The 13,744-nt window shown below is 61.7% G+C and overlaps 1 protein-coding gene across 9 annotated transcripts in view; it reads left to right on the plus strand.

Annotated features, from left to right (window-relative positions):
* Positions 1 to 4,303, plus strand: part of LOC123635876 (RAP1 GTPase activating protein) — a 49,026-nt gene extending 44,723 nt beyond the window's left edge. For 5 of the 9 annotated variants that reach the window (XR_006734238.1, XR_006734241.1, XR_006734239.1 and 2 more), the window contains 5 exons: positions 956 to 1,079; positions 2,052 to 2,154; positions 2,494 to 2,628; positions 2,815 to 2,856; positions 3,255 to 3,342. Coding sequence is in view for 4 of the 9 variants with exons in the window: in XM_045548481.1 (XP_045404437.1) it covers positions 956 to 1,079; positions 2,052 to 2,154; positions 2,525 to 2,628; positions 2,815 to 2,823 (340 nt within the window). In the remaining 5 variants the exon portion in view is untranslated. Of the gene's footprint in view, positions 1 to 955; positions 1,080 to 2,051; positions 2,155 to 2,493; positions 2,629 to 2,814; positions 2,857 to 3,254 lie in introns of all 9 variants that reach the window. The other 4 variants (XM_045548481.1, XM_045548482.1, XM_045548484.1 and 1 more) reach the window with 1 other exon arrangement.
* The last annotated feature ends 9,441 nt before the right edge of the window (positions 4,304 to 13,744 follow it).

Here is a 13,744-nt window from a genome sequence, read left to right on the forward strand (position 1 = left end):
TGACGTTGTGCTGGGTGATGGCGGGAGTGAGGTCGGGAGTAGAGCAGGCACTAGCTGGTGGCTTTGGAGGCTGTGCGAGAGCTTCGAATTTTATCCTAAGTGCGATGAAGAGCCTTGGAAGATTTCAGTTAAGAGAGCGGCGCTTCACAAAGCTGAGCGTGGTCGCGTACGGAGAAGGGGTGGAGGCGGGACAGGCACGGAGCTGGGGGCCACCTCGCACCAGGCTCTGCGGAAGGGTCAGGCAGGCGAACAGAGGCAGGAAAGGGCGACAGGGACAGGGAGAAACGAGGCCTGCGGCACCCAGGTGGGTCATTCCCACCTCGGGGGCAGGACTCAGGGAAGGCCTCCCTGAGTGGGGCCCGTGACTGATTTTTGAAAGACAAATTTGCTTTTTGGGATTTGAGAGAAGGGCTAGGGCTCCAGGCGGGAGACACAAAGGCCCTGGGTGTGGAGAAACTGTGAGGGAGTTAAGAAGAGTAGACTGCGGACCCAAAGCCCTGCTCTGCCACCTACGCTGTGTCCCTGGGCCGTGTGCCCACCTGCCTGTGCCTCGGTGCCTCCTCACCTGAGAGGTGACAGGTCTAGTGATGACAGTGACAAGATAACTCAGTGAAAGTGCAGAGAACAGCGCCTGGCACAGAGTAAATGCACGCTAGATGATGTTCGCATCGGTAATCGTCACTGTACTGAACAGCGAGCCAAGGAAATTGGACTCCTCTGGGATGGGGGGAGCCGGGAGAGGGTTTGGAGCAGGGGAGGGACATGGGCAGATCCATGTACTAGGAAGGACAGCGGGGGCGGGGGAAGGCTCAGCGGCCCAAGGAACCGGAATCGGGGCCGTGAAGGTGCTTGGCTGGCCACAGGCTGGGCTTCCCTGGGGACAGGGCAAGGCAGGGAGGGCTTGGCCCGGGGGGTGGTCAGGTGGGCGCTGGCTAACGGGCACTGTCTGTGGCAGAGCGGAGACGGCAGCCCAGAGGGCAGAAGTGCTGAAGGACTTCTCCCGCTCCTCGTCCAGTGCCAGCAGCTTCGCCAGCGTGGTGGAGGAGACAGAGGGCGTGGACGGGGAGGACACAGGCATGGTGAGGGGCCCAGGGCTCAGGTGCTCCACAGGAGCCTGGACGGGGGCTCTTTGGTCTCTTGAGATGCTCTGAGTAGAAACATGAGCCCGGGTATTGCTGAGATGTGACCAGGAGACCCAGCCCAAAAAGCAATGCAGGCCAACCCTCCCTTACTCTGAAGCCTTCCGTGGCTCCCCAGTGCTGTCCACAGGGAGCCCAATCTGTGGCCCTGCTGGAGATCTGGCCACTTCCTAGTCTCATCTCTGACCACTGCAGACATTCTGTGCTCCTTTGCAGTCCCCCAGACCTCCCAGGCCTGCTCCACCTCTGGGCCTTTGCATGTGCCCTTTCCCCTGTCTGGAACACTCTTCCTACCCGCTTCTTCCCACCTTGCCAGGCTGACTCCTACTGATCCTTCTCAACCGAGTCTCATACACCTCCTCCTGAAAGCCTGCCTTGATTTTCTAGTCCTGGGGTAGGTTAGGAACGACCCTTTACGCCCTCACAGTGCCCTGGGTTTGCCCCCAGCACTCTTGTCATTCTTCATTCAACAAACCTTTAGTGGGCACCATTCCTTGCCAGGCCCCATCCCAGCTGCTGCAGATGCAGCGGGGAACAGAGCAGACCCAGGTCCTGCCCGCCAGGGCTCAGGGTCTAGAATTACACAGGTCTCCCCGCAGCCCGTCTTGCCTTCCAGACTTTGGGCTCCCGAGGGCAGGGGCCGTGCCGTTTATCTCAGTGGCTCAGCCCCGGACAGCGTCAGCGAATGTTTGTTGGATGAATGAGTGGGAGTGGGCGGTGTGTGCCTGGGTCTGGCCCTGCCCCCACCCTGCCCTCCTGTGGTCTCCCTGGGACAGACGTTGCCGGCCCATCCTCCCTGCAGGGGCCAAGAGTGGGGCTTGGGGACTGTAGCCCGGGAGGGGGGCTGGGGGCCAGCCAGTGCCCTGGACGTGGGCTAAGCTCCCCCACCTCCCCCACTTCCCCCACCCCCAGGAGAGCGTCTCGTCCTCGGGAACGCCCCACAAGCGGGACTCCTTCATCTATAGCACGTGGCTGGAGGACAGTGTCAGCACCACCAGTGGGGGCAGCTCCCCAGGTACCAGCCGGGGCAGCGTCCCTGCCACGCAGGCCGCTCTTGGGGCAGGAAGGGGACAGGGCTGGGTATGGGTAGGGGGACCAGTTCCCAGGCCACACGTGGTGGCTGTGTGATGTGACTGCCTCCGACGTGGGGGCAGTGAGCAGGTCATTGGCCAGCCTAAGATGGCAGGGCAGATGGCAGGGCCGGTGGCTTCTGGAAGGATCTCCAAGGATAATGGGGGTGGCCAGGAGGGGAGTTAAGAGTGGGGTTTCCTGAGGGGGGACTTGGCGGGGTTGGGAAGCACCGGTGCCGACTGCCCACCCATGCCCCGTCTCCCTGGTGCCTCCCCGCGGCCAGTGAGGTGGCTCCCTCCTGCCCCCCTCCCCAGGCCCCTCGCGGTCACCCCACCCAGACACCGGCAAGTCGGGGGACCCTGCGTGTCCCGAGATCAAGATCCAGTTGGAAGCGTCTGAGCAGCACACGCCCCAGCTGGTACGTGTCGCCGCCCGGGGCTGCCCCTGGGAGGCCCCCCGGGAGGGGGGACCAGGTGTGGAGGCTGGACCAGGAGGGGGGGCCCCTCGTCCGGGCTGGGCACAGCCAGTGACTTCTGCTCACCTGTGTCTCCTGCCCCACATCTCCATCTGCCCCACCACCTGCCTGCTGCCACCGTCTGTGCAGGGCTGTTAGCCAGGTCGCCCCTCTGAAGGTGACACTGAGCAGGTGAGACCCGGTCCCTCAGCTTGTTTGGTGGGAGACGGTGGGAATGGGTAGGGGGGTTGGGCTGACTCCACCCTGTCCCTCTGTCCCCTCTCTGGGGTGAGAGCTCTCTGCTTGGGTTTGAATTCTCTGCCATTCAGTTGCTAGGTGACTTGGGCAGGTCATGGCCCTCTCTGGGCCTCAGTTTCCTTATCTGTGCAGTGGGGCAAATAAATGCTGCCTCACCTCTGCCCATAAGTTGTTGGGAGGATTTATAGGTGCCTGAAAGGGATTTGGCAGTTCCTGGCTGGGGAGAGGTTTGGGGGGTTCCCCATGGGATGGAAAGACCTGGAGCCTGGAGCTCCAAGCCTCCCAGGCTCCTGCCCCCTGCTTCATGGTGCCCGTCTCCCATTGCCCTGCAGGTGAGGCTGCAGAAGCACAAGGCGAAGATGCTGTGTCAAGTCCAGGCAGATGGAACCTCTGCCCCCAAGGCCAACACCAGCCTGCGGGCTGCCCCCTGCCTCCCCCACCTCCCCTTGGCCCACCCATCTGGGCTGTCTCTGCAGGGCAGAGCCATCCAGACCTGGGATTGGGGAAGCTGCTGGCATCGTCCCCACACCCTAGGCTGGGGGTCCGGGCTGGGGCAGGGCTTGGTCAGTTGCAATAGGCCTGCAGGCCTGGCTTGCCCCCACCCTGGGCCTCCATGACCCCTGAGTGTCCCTCTGGACTGAGGGGGAGCAAGGCGGGAAGAGAGGGATTGAGATAGCTCAGAGCACAGAGCCTGCCATGGAGGCAGCGAGTGTGAGCGTGGGAGTGAGCACTGGACTGGGAGTACCGAGTCCTGGCTTCTGGTTTGGATCTGCTGTGTGACTCTGGGCAAGTCACTCTGCCTCTGGGGACGCCTTTGCTGCAAATTGACAAGATTATTTCAGAGGTCACTGAAGACTGTGATTCCATGCCCCTGTCCCAGAAGGGGGGATTGTCCCCCCAGGGACCTCCCATCACCCTACCCTGCTTCTTGAGGTCCTTGGGGCCACTGGTGGGCTGAAGGGCAGGGAGCCGGCTGTGCCCATTGCCCCTCCTGGGCCTTCAGTCTCTACCACAGATCTGCCAATGCCCTGTCCACTGCCTACATGTGACAGACAAGTGACCCCTTATGGGGGAATAGGGACCTACCTGGCTCCTCAGCCAGCACCCAGCTTAACCCCTGCCACCCCATGCTCCTGGGCACTGCAGGCCCAGGGCCTCAGCTGGCCTAGAGTCGCAGGCCTTGCCTCCCCCACCACTGCCATGGAGGGGGCAGCCAGGCCCGTCTGCTGGGAGTCCGTGTTCTTGTGTGTGTCTGTCCACACTTTTTAGGCTCCACGCCAAAGGCCAGCCTCCCGGCCCCAACACCCATTTTGGAAGCCCCTGTGGCTGTGTGTATGTCGGTAACAGTTGTACAAAATAAATTCTATTTATCGCTATTGTACCCAGAGTTGGGCCTGGCTTTGTGCGAACCCTGCCCAGATTGACCCCAGACAGGTGCCCAGGGGTGCCAAGGTGGCAGAGGGCAAGCCTGTCCCTGTCAGACCTCCAAGGCCAAGCCATAGGCTCTGTGACCACTGCCCATGGCTTCGTCACCATATCACTGGCCTCCCTTCCACCCCGTCCCCCTTCTGCTTCCCCACAGTGGGAAGAACATGGCTGTGGAGTCAGGCAGACCTAGGTTTAAGGCCCGGCACCATCTCTTATTAGCTGGGTGGTGGTGAGAAATTTACTGTTAATAGCTTCTCTGAGCCTCAATTTTCACTTCTGTAAAATAGGAGCAATAGCATCTCTGCCACGGGTTTGTTATAAAGATTCAATGAGCTGGTGCATATCAAACACCTAGCACACAGTAGGTGCTCGCTTAATGATCATTTCCTTTTCTCCTGTTACATGCAGTGAATCCCCTTATATTGCCACCAGGGGGCGCCAAGGGATCGCTTACCGGGACAGAGGGCAGGGAAGATTGGATGAGTCGGGCAAGGTCTGGGGCCCAGGAGCTCACAGTGCTGGGTGACACGTGTAAAGGGTGACACGTGGCCAGGGGAGAGGGGTGCACACGAGCAGGGCCTGGGCCAGGGAGGCATTGGGGAGAGTCCCTGGAGCAGGTCCTAGACAGATCCCAGTTCCTGGGAGAGTGACCCTGGGGGAGGGAACTGCAGGTGTGGATGCAGAGCACACCTGGAACTGGAAAGGTGGCAGAAGGTGACGATGGAGGGGACAGGGAGATGGACAGGGAAGAGGCCAGAGGTGATGGCCTTGAACAGCAGACCAAGGGGCCAGGACTTTATGCCGAGAGCAGTGGGGAGCCATAGGTGGAAGGGCGGCTGCTGGTGGGGACGGTGTCAGCCGAGGGAGGAGAGGATCGGGAAGCTGTTGGGGACCAAGGCTGGCCAGGACACTGGGAGGCCTGGCAGGTGTCAGGAGGCACATGTGAGTGGACGAAGGACCCGATGGGCTGTGGGGCTGCGGGAGGAGCCGGGGGGGCTCTGGGTGCAGCCTGGGTGTCGGGCGAGTGAGGGGCTCTCCTCTGGAGTGGCACCACAGAGGGAGAGCAAATTTGGGGGACATTGGGCTTGGGAGCAGGCACCGAATTGGGTCCCATGGACTCAGCCATGTCCCCTACAGCTTGGCAGCGCCCCCGCCGCCGGCCCCCACCCCCTTCCCAGGATGATGCTGAGGGCACCCTGGGGACTGTGCCATGCTTTTCCTGACAGGGCTCTTCTGTAACCCTCGAACAGAGGTCGTGACTCACCCAAACCCCAGCCCCTCCCACCTGGGTTTGTCTCGAGGCTGCCCTGGGCTCCGTGGGTCCCCTGCTAACCCCACCGTGCTCCCTGATCAGCCCAAACCTGCTCTGGGGCCCTCAGCGCCCCCTCCCGGCCCTGTGTCCTCTCTCCTCCGTGCCACCTCCAGAGGGCCCAGCAGCCACCATTCAGCACCAAGGTTAAGAGCTTCTTTGGAGTCAGCTCTGAGCTCGCTCATCTCCTGGCTCTGCAACCTTGGACACAGCATTTTGGCTCTCTGGGCCTCAGTTTCCTCATCTGTGCAGTAGGGATGCTAATAGTCCTGACCTCACTGGTACCTTGGTGTGAGGATTAAATGAGATACCTTATAAAGTTCCTGGGGCAGCCCTAGCACCGTGGTGGGCTCAAAAAGTGTGTGTGTGTGTGTGTGTGTGTGTGTGTGTGCGCGTGAATTGGGAGGGGGATCAACCATTGCTAAGGGGCCCATCAGTAAACCTTCAGAGGATGTGGGGTCAGCTCAGTGTGGGGAGGACGCCCTGCCTGGGGCTGGGGGCAGCACAGGAATCCGGATGTAAGGCTTTGGGAATGGCTGGTTGTCGGGTGCTTCCCTGAGCCTCAGCTCACCAGGCTTCACTGGGGCGACGCGCCCCCCCATAACGAGCCCCCCTACGCTCGTCCCCCTTTACCAGTGGTGCACGCCCCTCCCATGCTCTGGCCACGGCCGAGGCGGGCAGAGGCAGGTGGGCACTTGGCGGGCAGGACCTGCCTTTGCCCCCTCCCTGCCCAGCTTGTGCCAGGCGCGTCTGTGGGAGGGGGGTGCCCCCCGGGCTGGGTTTCAGCCCAGGCCCCCGCCCCGCCCCGCCCCTCTGGGCTCCAAGGTGGGGCCAGGGGAGGCTGAGGACGAGTCTGGCCTCCGGGATCAAAGTGTCCAGCACTGTTTCTCTTGTGCCCGCGCCAGCTCTGTGCTCGCCCTGGGTTCTGAGGTGGGGAGGGCGAGCCGGGACACTCTGCCCCGAGGCTGGAATTAGGGCTAGGGTGGGGGGCACCGGCTCCGGGAAGCACTGGACTCTGCTTAGAAATAACTGTGGTGGCGGAAACAGCAGCCAGAGGTTTCTCTAGATGCAGGAGGGAAGAGGCCTCCCGCAGAGGGACTGGGGTGCCTGGCGGATGAGACATCCCCATCCCCCCTGCCTCACAGGGGCATCTCCCTGCCTCTCTCTGTCTCGGTTTCCTCACCTGCAAAGTGAGACCGTGGTCCCTACCTGCTGCTGTGAAGAGGCTGCCATGGCCTCTAAGGTACCTTGCATGGTGCCGGGCACAGAACTTGTGCCCAATATGAAAGGTCCTCCCCGCCCCCTAGCTGGGGTGTCCCTGGACATCCATGGCCAACCCTGGGGCAACTTTGCCAAAGAGACAGCCACAGGCCCAGGCTGGCCCAGCGCCAGGGGCCTGGGACCTGGATGTTCTCTGCTGCTCAGGCCACAGGGGTGCTCAGCCAGGGACCCTGGAATGTGGAGGTCCCTCCCTCCTTCCCTGCTCCTCCCCTGCCAAGGGGACAGCCCAGGACGGAGCCTCCTGAAATAACCAGATCTGGTTAGCAAGGCTAATTTTAAAGCCACTCTGGCTGCCCCATAGGCCCTTCTGGGAAGCCATGAATGTCCCTGTGTTTGCCCCTGGGAGGCAGGGGAGGGGGGAGCACAGGGGCTGGAGTGGGCTCCCAGTGGACCCCCACCCACCTGCCAGCACTAGGGACCCCCAGCTGCCAACCTCCCCTCTGCCCCATTCCCCTCAGGAGAACCCCGCTGTGCTTTCAAGACCCTCCACCCCTACACTGGGGTCCCGAAGCAGCTCTGGGCAGGGGGCCTTAGGCTGTCTGTCCCTGTCTGTCCCGACTCTCTCCCCTTCTGTCTCCATCTGCTTGGGCTCTGTGTCCCTCTCCATATATCTGTGTCTCTGCCTCTGTTTCTGACGCCTGTGGTCCCCTCTGCAGCTGTGGGTCTGTCCCTCTGTCTGAGCCCATCAAGCAGGCGGCCAGACACAGCATTTCTGCCGGGCCCTAGCTGTGCCGTGCACACCAGCTGGTGGGCGGTGGTGTCCACCTGGGTGCTGGGTTGCAGGTGGGGCCCCGTGGGGGGCAGCAGTCCTGGGGGCCGCCAGGAGCTATAACCAGGCAGGTGGGGGCCGCGTCCAGGCACGACCTGGGCCATCTGACCAGGCCAGGTGCCAGCAGGAGGGAGTGAGCTCCAGGGGCAGGGTTGCCAGGTTTAGCAAATAGAAACCTGCGGTGCCCAATTAAATTTGAATTTCAGATAAACAAGGAACAATTTTTAGTTTAAGTATACCTCATGCAGTATTTGGGACATACTTATACTAAAATATTATTCTTTATTTACCTGAGAATCAAGTTTAACTGGGCGTTCTGTATTTTATCTGGCAACCCTACCCAGGAAGGCTGGAGGGTTGAGGGGAGAGGTGTCTCGGGAGCAGCACGGTTCACAGACCAGTCAGATGGCGGCCTCACAGCCATCCCTGGGGAAATGCCAGTCCGATGGAGGAGGCACAGCTACGGCCCACAGGCAGCTGTGTTTTCTGGGGGTGGAGACAGTGCCTGGGAACATGGCTGGGGGCACATGAAACACAAACGCCAGCCCCCTCCTCAGTGGAGCCATGGCCAGCAGGTGGGGGGTCTGTGTGGGTGCTATGCTCACAGTCGGGGCTCCGTAAATATTTGTTGAATGAATGAAGACTCCTCACGCATCCCCACAGGGCAGTGGGAGGAGTGGGTGGGGAGGCACATGGCCAGCAGGGCCTCCAGCACCCCACCTCCCAAGCCCCTTGGAGTGTGCGCTGCCCCCACCTTGGGGGCTCCCCAAAGTGAGCTGCAGAGGGGGAAGGGAGAGGCAGAGGAGGTGGAGAGGGGCCAGCTTTCCCCCATTTCTTCCCCCCAGTCCCATGTGGGAGCTCAGCCCTGGGCAAGGGTGGGGACGAGGGCATGTGACCTACCCTTCTGCCAGGGGGGTGGCTGGGACTAGCGGCAGGCCGTAGGGGTGCTGCTCAGTGCTCCTTAGGGGGCCACTTGGACTTGGGGAATTCCTGGGACCCAGAAAGGTAGGAGCCTTGTTTCTGGGGAGGTGAGATTTGGATCTTTGTCCTGTGGTCCATTAGCCTCGGGGGTAACCCTGGAGAGGGGACCTCAACAGGCCTGTGGCCCTTTCATGCCTCCCCCAGGGCAGAGTCCCTTAAACAGCCCTTTCATTCATTGACCGGTTCATTCATTCACTTGCTGACTCACTCGTCACCATTCACTAAGATGCCCCCTGCGTCCCCCTGCGCCCCCTGCCCCCCACCCCACCCAGGCCTTGTGCTAAAAGGGTCTCATCAGCTCGTCCAGTCCCAACAGGAACACACCTGTTCCAACGATAACACTGCCACTGGCTCCCTGCCACTGGTCCCGACGTGACCTCGGGCAAGCCACTGACCATCCCCAGCCTCAGTTTCCCCTTCCCCACGGTGGGGACAATGCTAGCAGCTCCCCGGACAGTTACTGTGAGGATACCCGCCCACAGCTGGCACTTTGTAAGAGGGGCTGTGGCCGCTGCTGTCACTATTATAATGATTATCACTTCAAGGCCCCTGTGGGTTGGGCAGGGAGCAGCTGGCCGGCTCCATGACCAGTGTCACACTGAGGCCACTTCCTCCAGGGGCTTCAGCCACCTCGGCCCCAAGCCCTCCCCTTCAAGGGACCTGGCTGCTTCAGGGCACCTTTGGCTCCTGGATGCGGCACTGAATCCCTCCGAGAGGGTAAGCGACGAGAGGGTAAGCGACGAGAGGGTAAGCGACGGGGATGGAGCTTCGAGCCTCGCCCTCCTCACCTGCGGCTGCCCTGGCGCCTCCCCTCCTGCGCGGGCCTTGGTTTCCCAGCTGTGCCGCCAGGGGCTGGGCCGGCCATCCTGCCAGGCCCTGGAAGGGGCCTCTCCTTGTGTCATCCTGTTAGTAACGGTTTAGCTCTGAGCCTATAATCACATCTGCCCGGGAAGAACTAACACAGCGTTTCTTTAAATTGGGCTCTAATTGCGGCGTTTAGTGGAGTCACATGCGCCCCCATCCCCCAGCTGCTGTTAATCAGCGAGGCTGTCCCAGCCTGCCCCGCCAGGCCAGGGATCCCCACGCTGCTCTGGCTCCCCGGAGCCAGCGTCGGGCCGGGACCCATGTCTCTTGAGGACCTGCTGCGAGCTGGGCCCTTTCCATCTGGGGGACTCCGTGTCTCCTCTCCGCAGCTCTGCTGGAACCTAATCACTGGTCCCCCATTCTGCCCGCCCAGAAGTGGGGAGCCCAGCCTAGAGAGTGGGGTGTCGGCAGGCGAGGCCAGAGGCAGCTCCCCTCCTCGGGCGGGGGAACCTGCGGTTTCCCTGTTTGTTCTGGAAATCCCAGCCGCTTCCCCAAGGAGACAGCTAGCGGTTCCCAGGCCACAGCCCCTCAGGCGGAGCCAGACCGCGGCTGGCCAGCCCGGGAGCACTGCCCACCGGCCCCGCCGGGCTCCGCCAGGCCCTGGCGCTGGGTGGTCTGGGCAGGGGCCAGGGGGGCCTTGGTCCTGGCCGCAGGGCAGGAACCATGACCAGAGCCAGGCTCGAGGCTGCCCTGCCAGGGACTGAGAGGGGTCCTGAAGGCCAGGAGGGATCGGACGAGGGGCAGAGGCAGACGTTGGGCACACGTTCACTTGGGGGATGCCCAGGAGGGAAGACCCCAGGCCCTAGTTCCATCTGAGGACCTCAAGAGAGACACACCCCTTCAGGTTGGATGGTTTCAATGGAACCATTGAGTTGGCACAGACAGGAGCCCACCATAGAGGCTGGTGGAAAAGGTGATTGGCAAACAAAAGACCTAGACCCTAGCCCTGCCCTCCTCTGGACCCCGGTTTCTCCATCTGTACAGTGGGCAGGGGACAGGGCTCCTCCAGCTGGGTAGGCTGCGGTTGGAGAGTGGGCAGCCCAGGCTGGAAGGATCTCAGTTGTTCCAAATGCGTTCTCAGAGCTTCTCCTCCCCACCCCTTGCCCTCTCTATGCCCAGTTCTCAGAGCTGAACGCTCGCTGCTGTGGACAGAGCGCCAGTGGGTTTTGGAGTCTAATAGATCCCAGTTCAGGTCCTGGCCACTGGCTCTCTGTGACCTTGGGCAAGTCTCTTGCTCTCTCTGCCCCATCCCAACCCTCGTCTCCAGCCTGGACTCCTCCCCGAACTCTAGGCTGTTTCTTCCCGACTCCCCACCCAACATCTCCCCTCCAAAGTCCAGTGGGCACCTCCACCTTCACGTGATCCAAACCCAACTCCACTTTCTCCCCAGATCTGGTCCCCCACACCCATAGGGGCACCTCCGTCCACCCAGGCGCTCAGCCCGATTCCGCTGTTTCCTCCATTCCCTGCGTGCCATCCACCAGCAAGCCCTGCTGGCGCCAACTCCCAACACGTCTGGGATCCAGCTTCTTCTCGAGCCACCACACATCGCCACTCCAAGCTGCCACCACCTCCAACTGGGACAGCAGAAAGGTGTCCAGACCGTACTCCGGCATCTGCTCCTGGCACTCCCGGGGCAGCCTCTGCCCAGCAGCCAGAGCGATCTTTCCAAAGCACAAGCCCATCATTTCTCTCCCCTGCTTCTAACCCTCCAGCGGCTTCGTCTCTGGGACCAGAAGAAAATGCAGCTCCTAATGCGCTTCCTGCCCTCCTGTCCCCATCCCACCCGTATTCTCTGGGCTCCAGCCATGTCACCTTATTTCTGTCCCTCATTCCCGCACCAGGGGCTTTGCACTTGCCCTATTCCCTGCCTGGAACAATCTTTCCTCCAGATCTTTGCAAGGCCACGGTCTTGCTAACTGGGTCTCAATGCAAATGTCACCTCCACAGACAGGCCTTCCCTGACACAGCTATAGCAGTGCCCCCAGTCACTCTCTGGCACTTGGTTTTCCTATCTGTAAAATGGGGCCAATGCTAGTGTCATTAGAGAGTGGGAAGAGTCAGGGTGGGGGACAGAATGAGACAGGCACTAGGAACCTGTGAGTCCGTCCTTCTCACTGGCACCCATGGTCCCAAGGCACAGCTGACCTAGGGCCAGGAGGCCATGGGAACCCTTTGCTGGAGGTGGAAGCTGGGCTCCTCTGCCCATTTTACTGTGTGACCTCAACTTGGTGGCAGAGCCTTTCTGGGCCGCCTTCCACCCCTGGACAGTGGAAGCCCGTTGCAGCCTGAGCTCCGGCTGGGAGAGTGTAGAAAGAGGCCTGTGCCCCAGGAGACAGCCTGAGAGTGGGGGGCTCAGGGCATACAAAGGGCCCATCTGGCAGCAAAACGCACCCCGAGGGTAGGCGTCAGGGCGGCACCTGCTCATGCCCCGAGAGCAGGCCTGGTCCCAGTGCTCTGGGAGGCCAAGAGGGCGAATGATCACATCTCAAACCCCTGCAGACCCTGCCCCCGGACCCCCCTCTCCCCCTGGCCCGGCTTGCTGCCCTCAGGGCTCAGCCCCCTCGCTGCCGTTTTTCCCCAACCAGGTGACCCGAATGGGCCAGAGGCTGGTTACAGGGCCCGTAGGCAGCTGGGCAGCACCCCCCACCCCCAGGGCAAGGGCACATATGGGTGCCCCGACATTTACAGGCCAAGAGGACAGGATCCCAAGCTGCTGACCACCCCCCAAACTTTTGCAGCGTCACCTTCCTGCTTCCTCCTTTTCGCTCCTTCCTGCTCACAGCCGGAAGCCGTCCCCACCCTGCCCGCCCCACCCCAGCACGTGGGAGCCGCAAGACCAAGGCGTCCACAGACGAGGGCAGCCCACTCCACCAAGGGGGTGGCAGTGATCCGCCAGGCCCTGACCCCAGGACCAGGGATCGGTGGTTAGTGACCCACCCACAGACACGAGCCCTCCTCTTCTGCATGTCACACTGCGGGAAACGTAGGCTCTTGGGGGGAGAACCAACTCGCTTAAGGCGCCGCCAGCCAAGGGGGACAGCCCGGCCTGGAGTCCGGCCCCGCCTGACGCCAGAGGGTACAATGGTGTGATTAAAGCCCTGCACGCCGGAGCCACACTGCTTGGCTTGGTGCTCCAGCCCTTGATCGCGGTGTAAGTTCTGAGAAGTGACCAAATTTCTCTCTGCTTGTTTCTTCATCTGTGAAATGGGGATAATGACAGTCCCTGCCCCCTGAGGGTGGTCGGGAGGAAGAGGAGGTCGTGTGCGCTGTGAGGCACGTCCGCACAGTGCCCCGTACTCAGGGGACACCAGGGAGATGCCCGCTGTTGTGCCCACAGTTATGTTCCCGCCGCCTCAAGGGTTCTAAGCCTCGGTTCCAACGGGCAGGAGGGAGGCGGCCCTGGGGAACCCAGCCCGGCCTGCCCCTGGCTTGGCTGGCGGGGCACGTGTGCCCACCCATGCCCATGCCAAGGCTCACATAGACTGCGGAGGAGGCAGAGTGAGGAAGCCACACAGGAGCTCGGGAGCCCAAATCTTCCCCTGAGAACTTAATCCCCAGCCCCACCGCCCAGATCTCGGGGGCTAGATCCTGGTGGGAGGTCTCGGTGTAGCCAGGGCTAATTATAAACGCCGCTGCTGTCTCACCACCCCCCACCCCCACCCTAGCTTCTGGGCTTCTGTGGGGCCCAGGGAGCCCACGGTTCTATGGCTGCTGGAGCTGGGCGGTTTTCCTAGGAGAGATTAGCTCCCCAGAGGCAAGGGGGTGTGTGCGTTGGAGGGTGTCCGAGCACAAGCCAAGCTGACCACCTCCCCATGCGCCTTCCTAACTAGGGAGCAGAGGTCCCCAACCTGTGCAGGGGAGTGATTTTGCCCCCCAGAAATCTGGTGAGTGGAGGCCAGAGATCCTGCAATGCACAGGACAGCCCCCACAGTGAAGAATCATCTGGCCCCAAATGTCAGCCATACCACGCAAGGGCCAGACCCTGCCGGGGCGGTGTTGGTGGGAGTGACGGCCCCGTCGAAAACTACATTTCCAGCCTCCTTTGCATCTAGGTGGGATCATAGGACCAGTTCTCACCAATGGACTATGAGTGGCAGTGATGTGTGTCACTTCCGGGAAGAAGTGGTTACTAAGCAGCTGTCCCCCCATCAAGGTGCTGGTCAGGTAGAAAGGACATCCAGAATGTA

This window comes from Lemur catta, chromosome 3, assembly GCF_020740605.2.
Source record: "Lemur catta isolate mLemCat1 chromosome 3, mLemCat1.pri, whole genome shotgun sequence".
Taxonomy (NCBI): Eukaryota; Metazoa; Chordata; class Mammalia; order Primates; family Lemuridae; genus Lemur; species Lemur catta.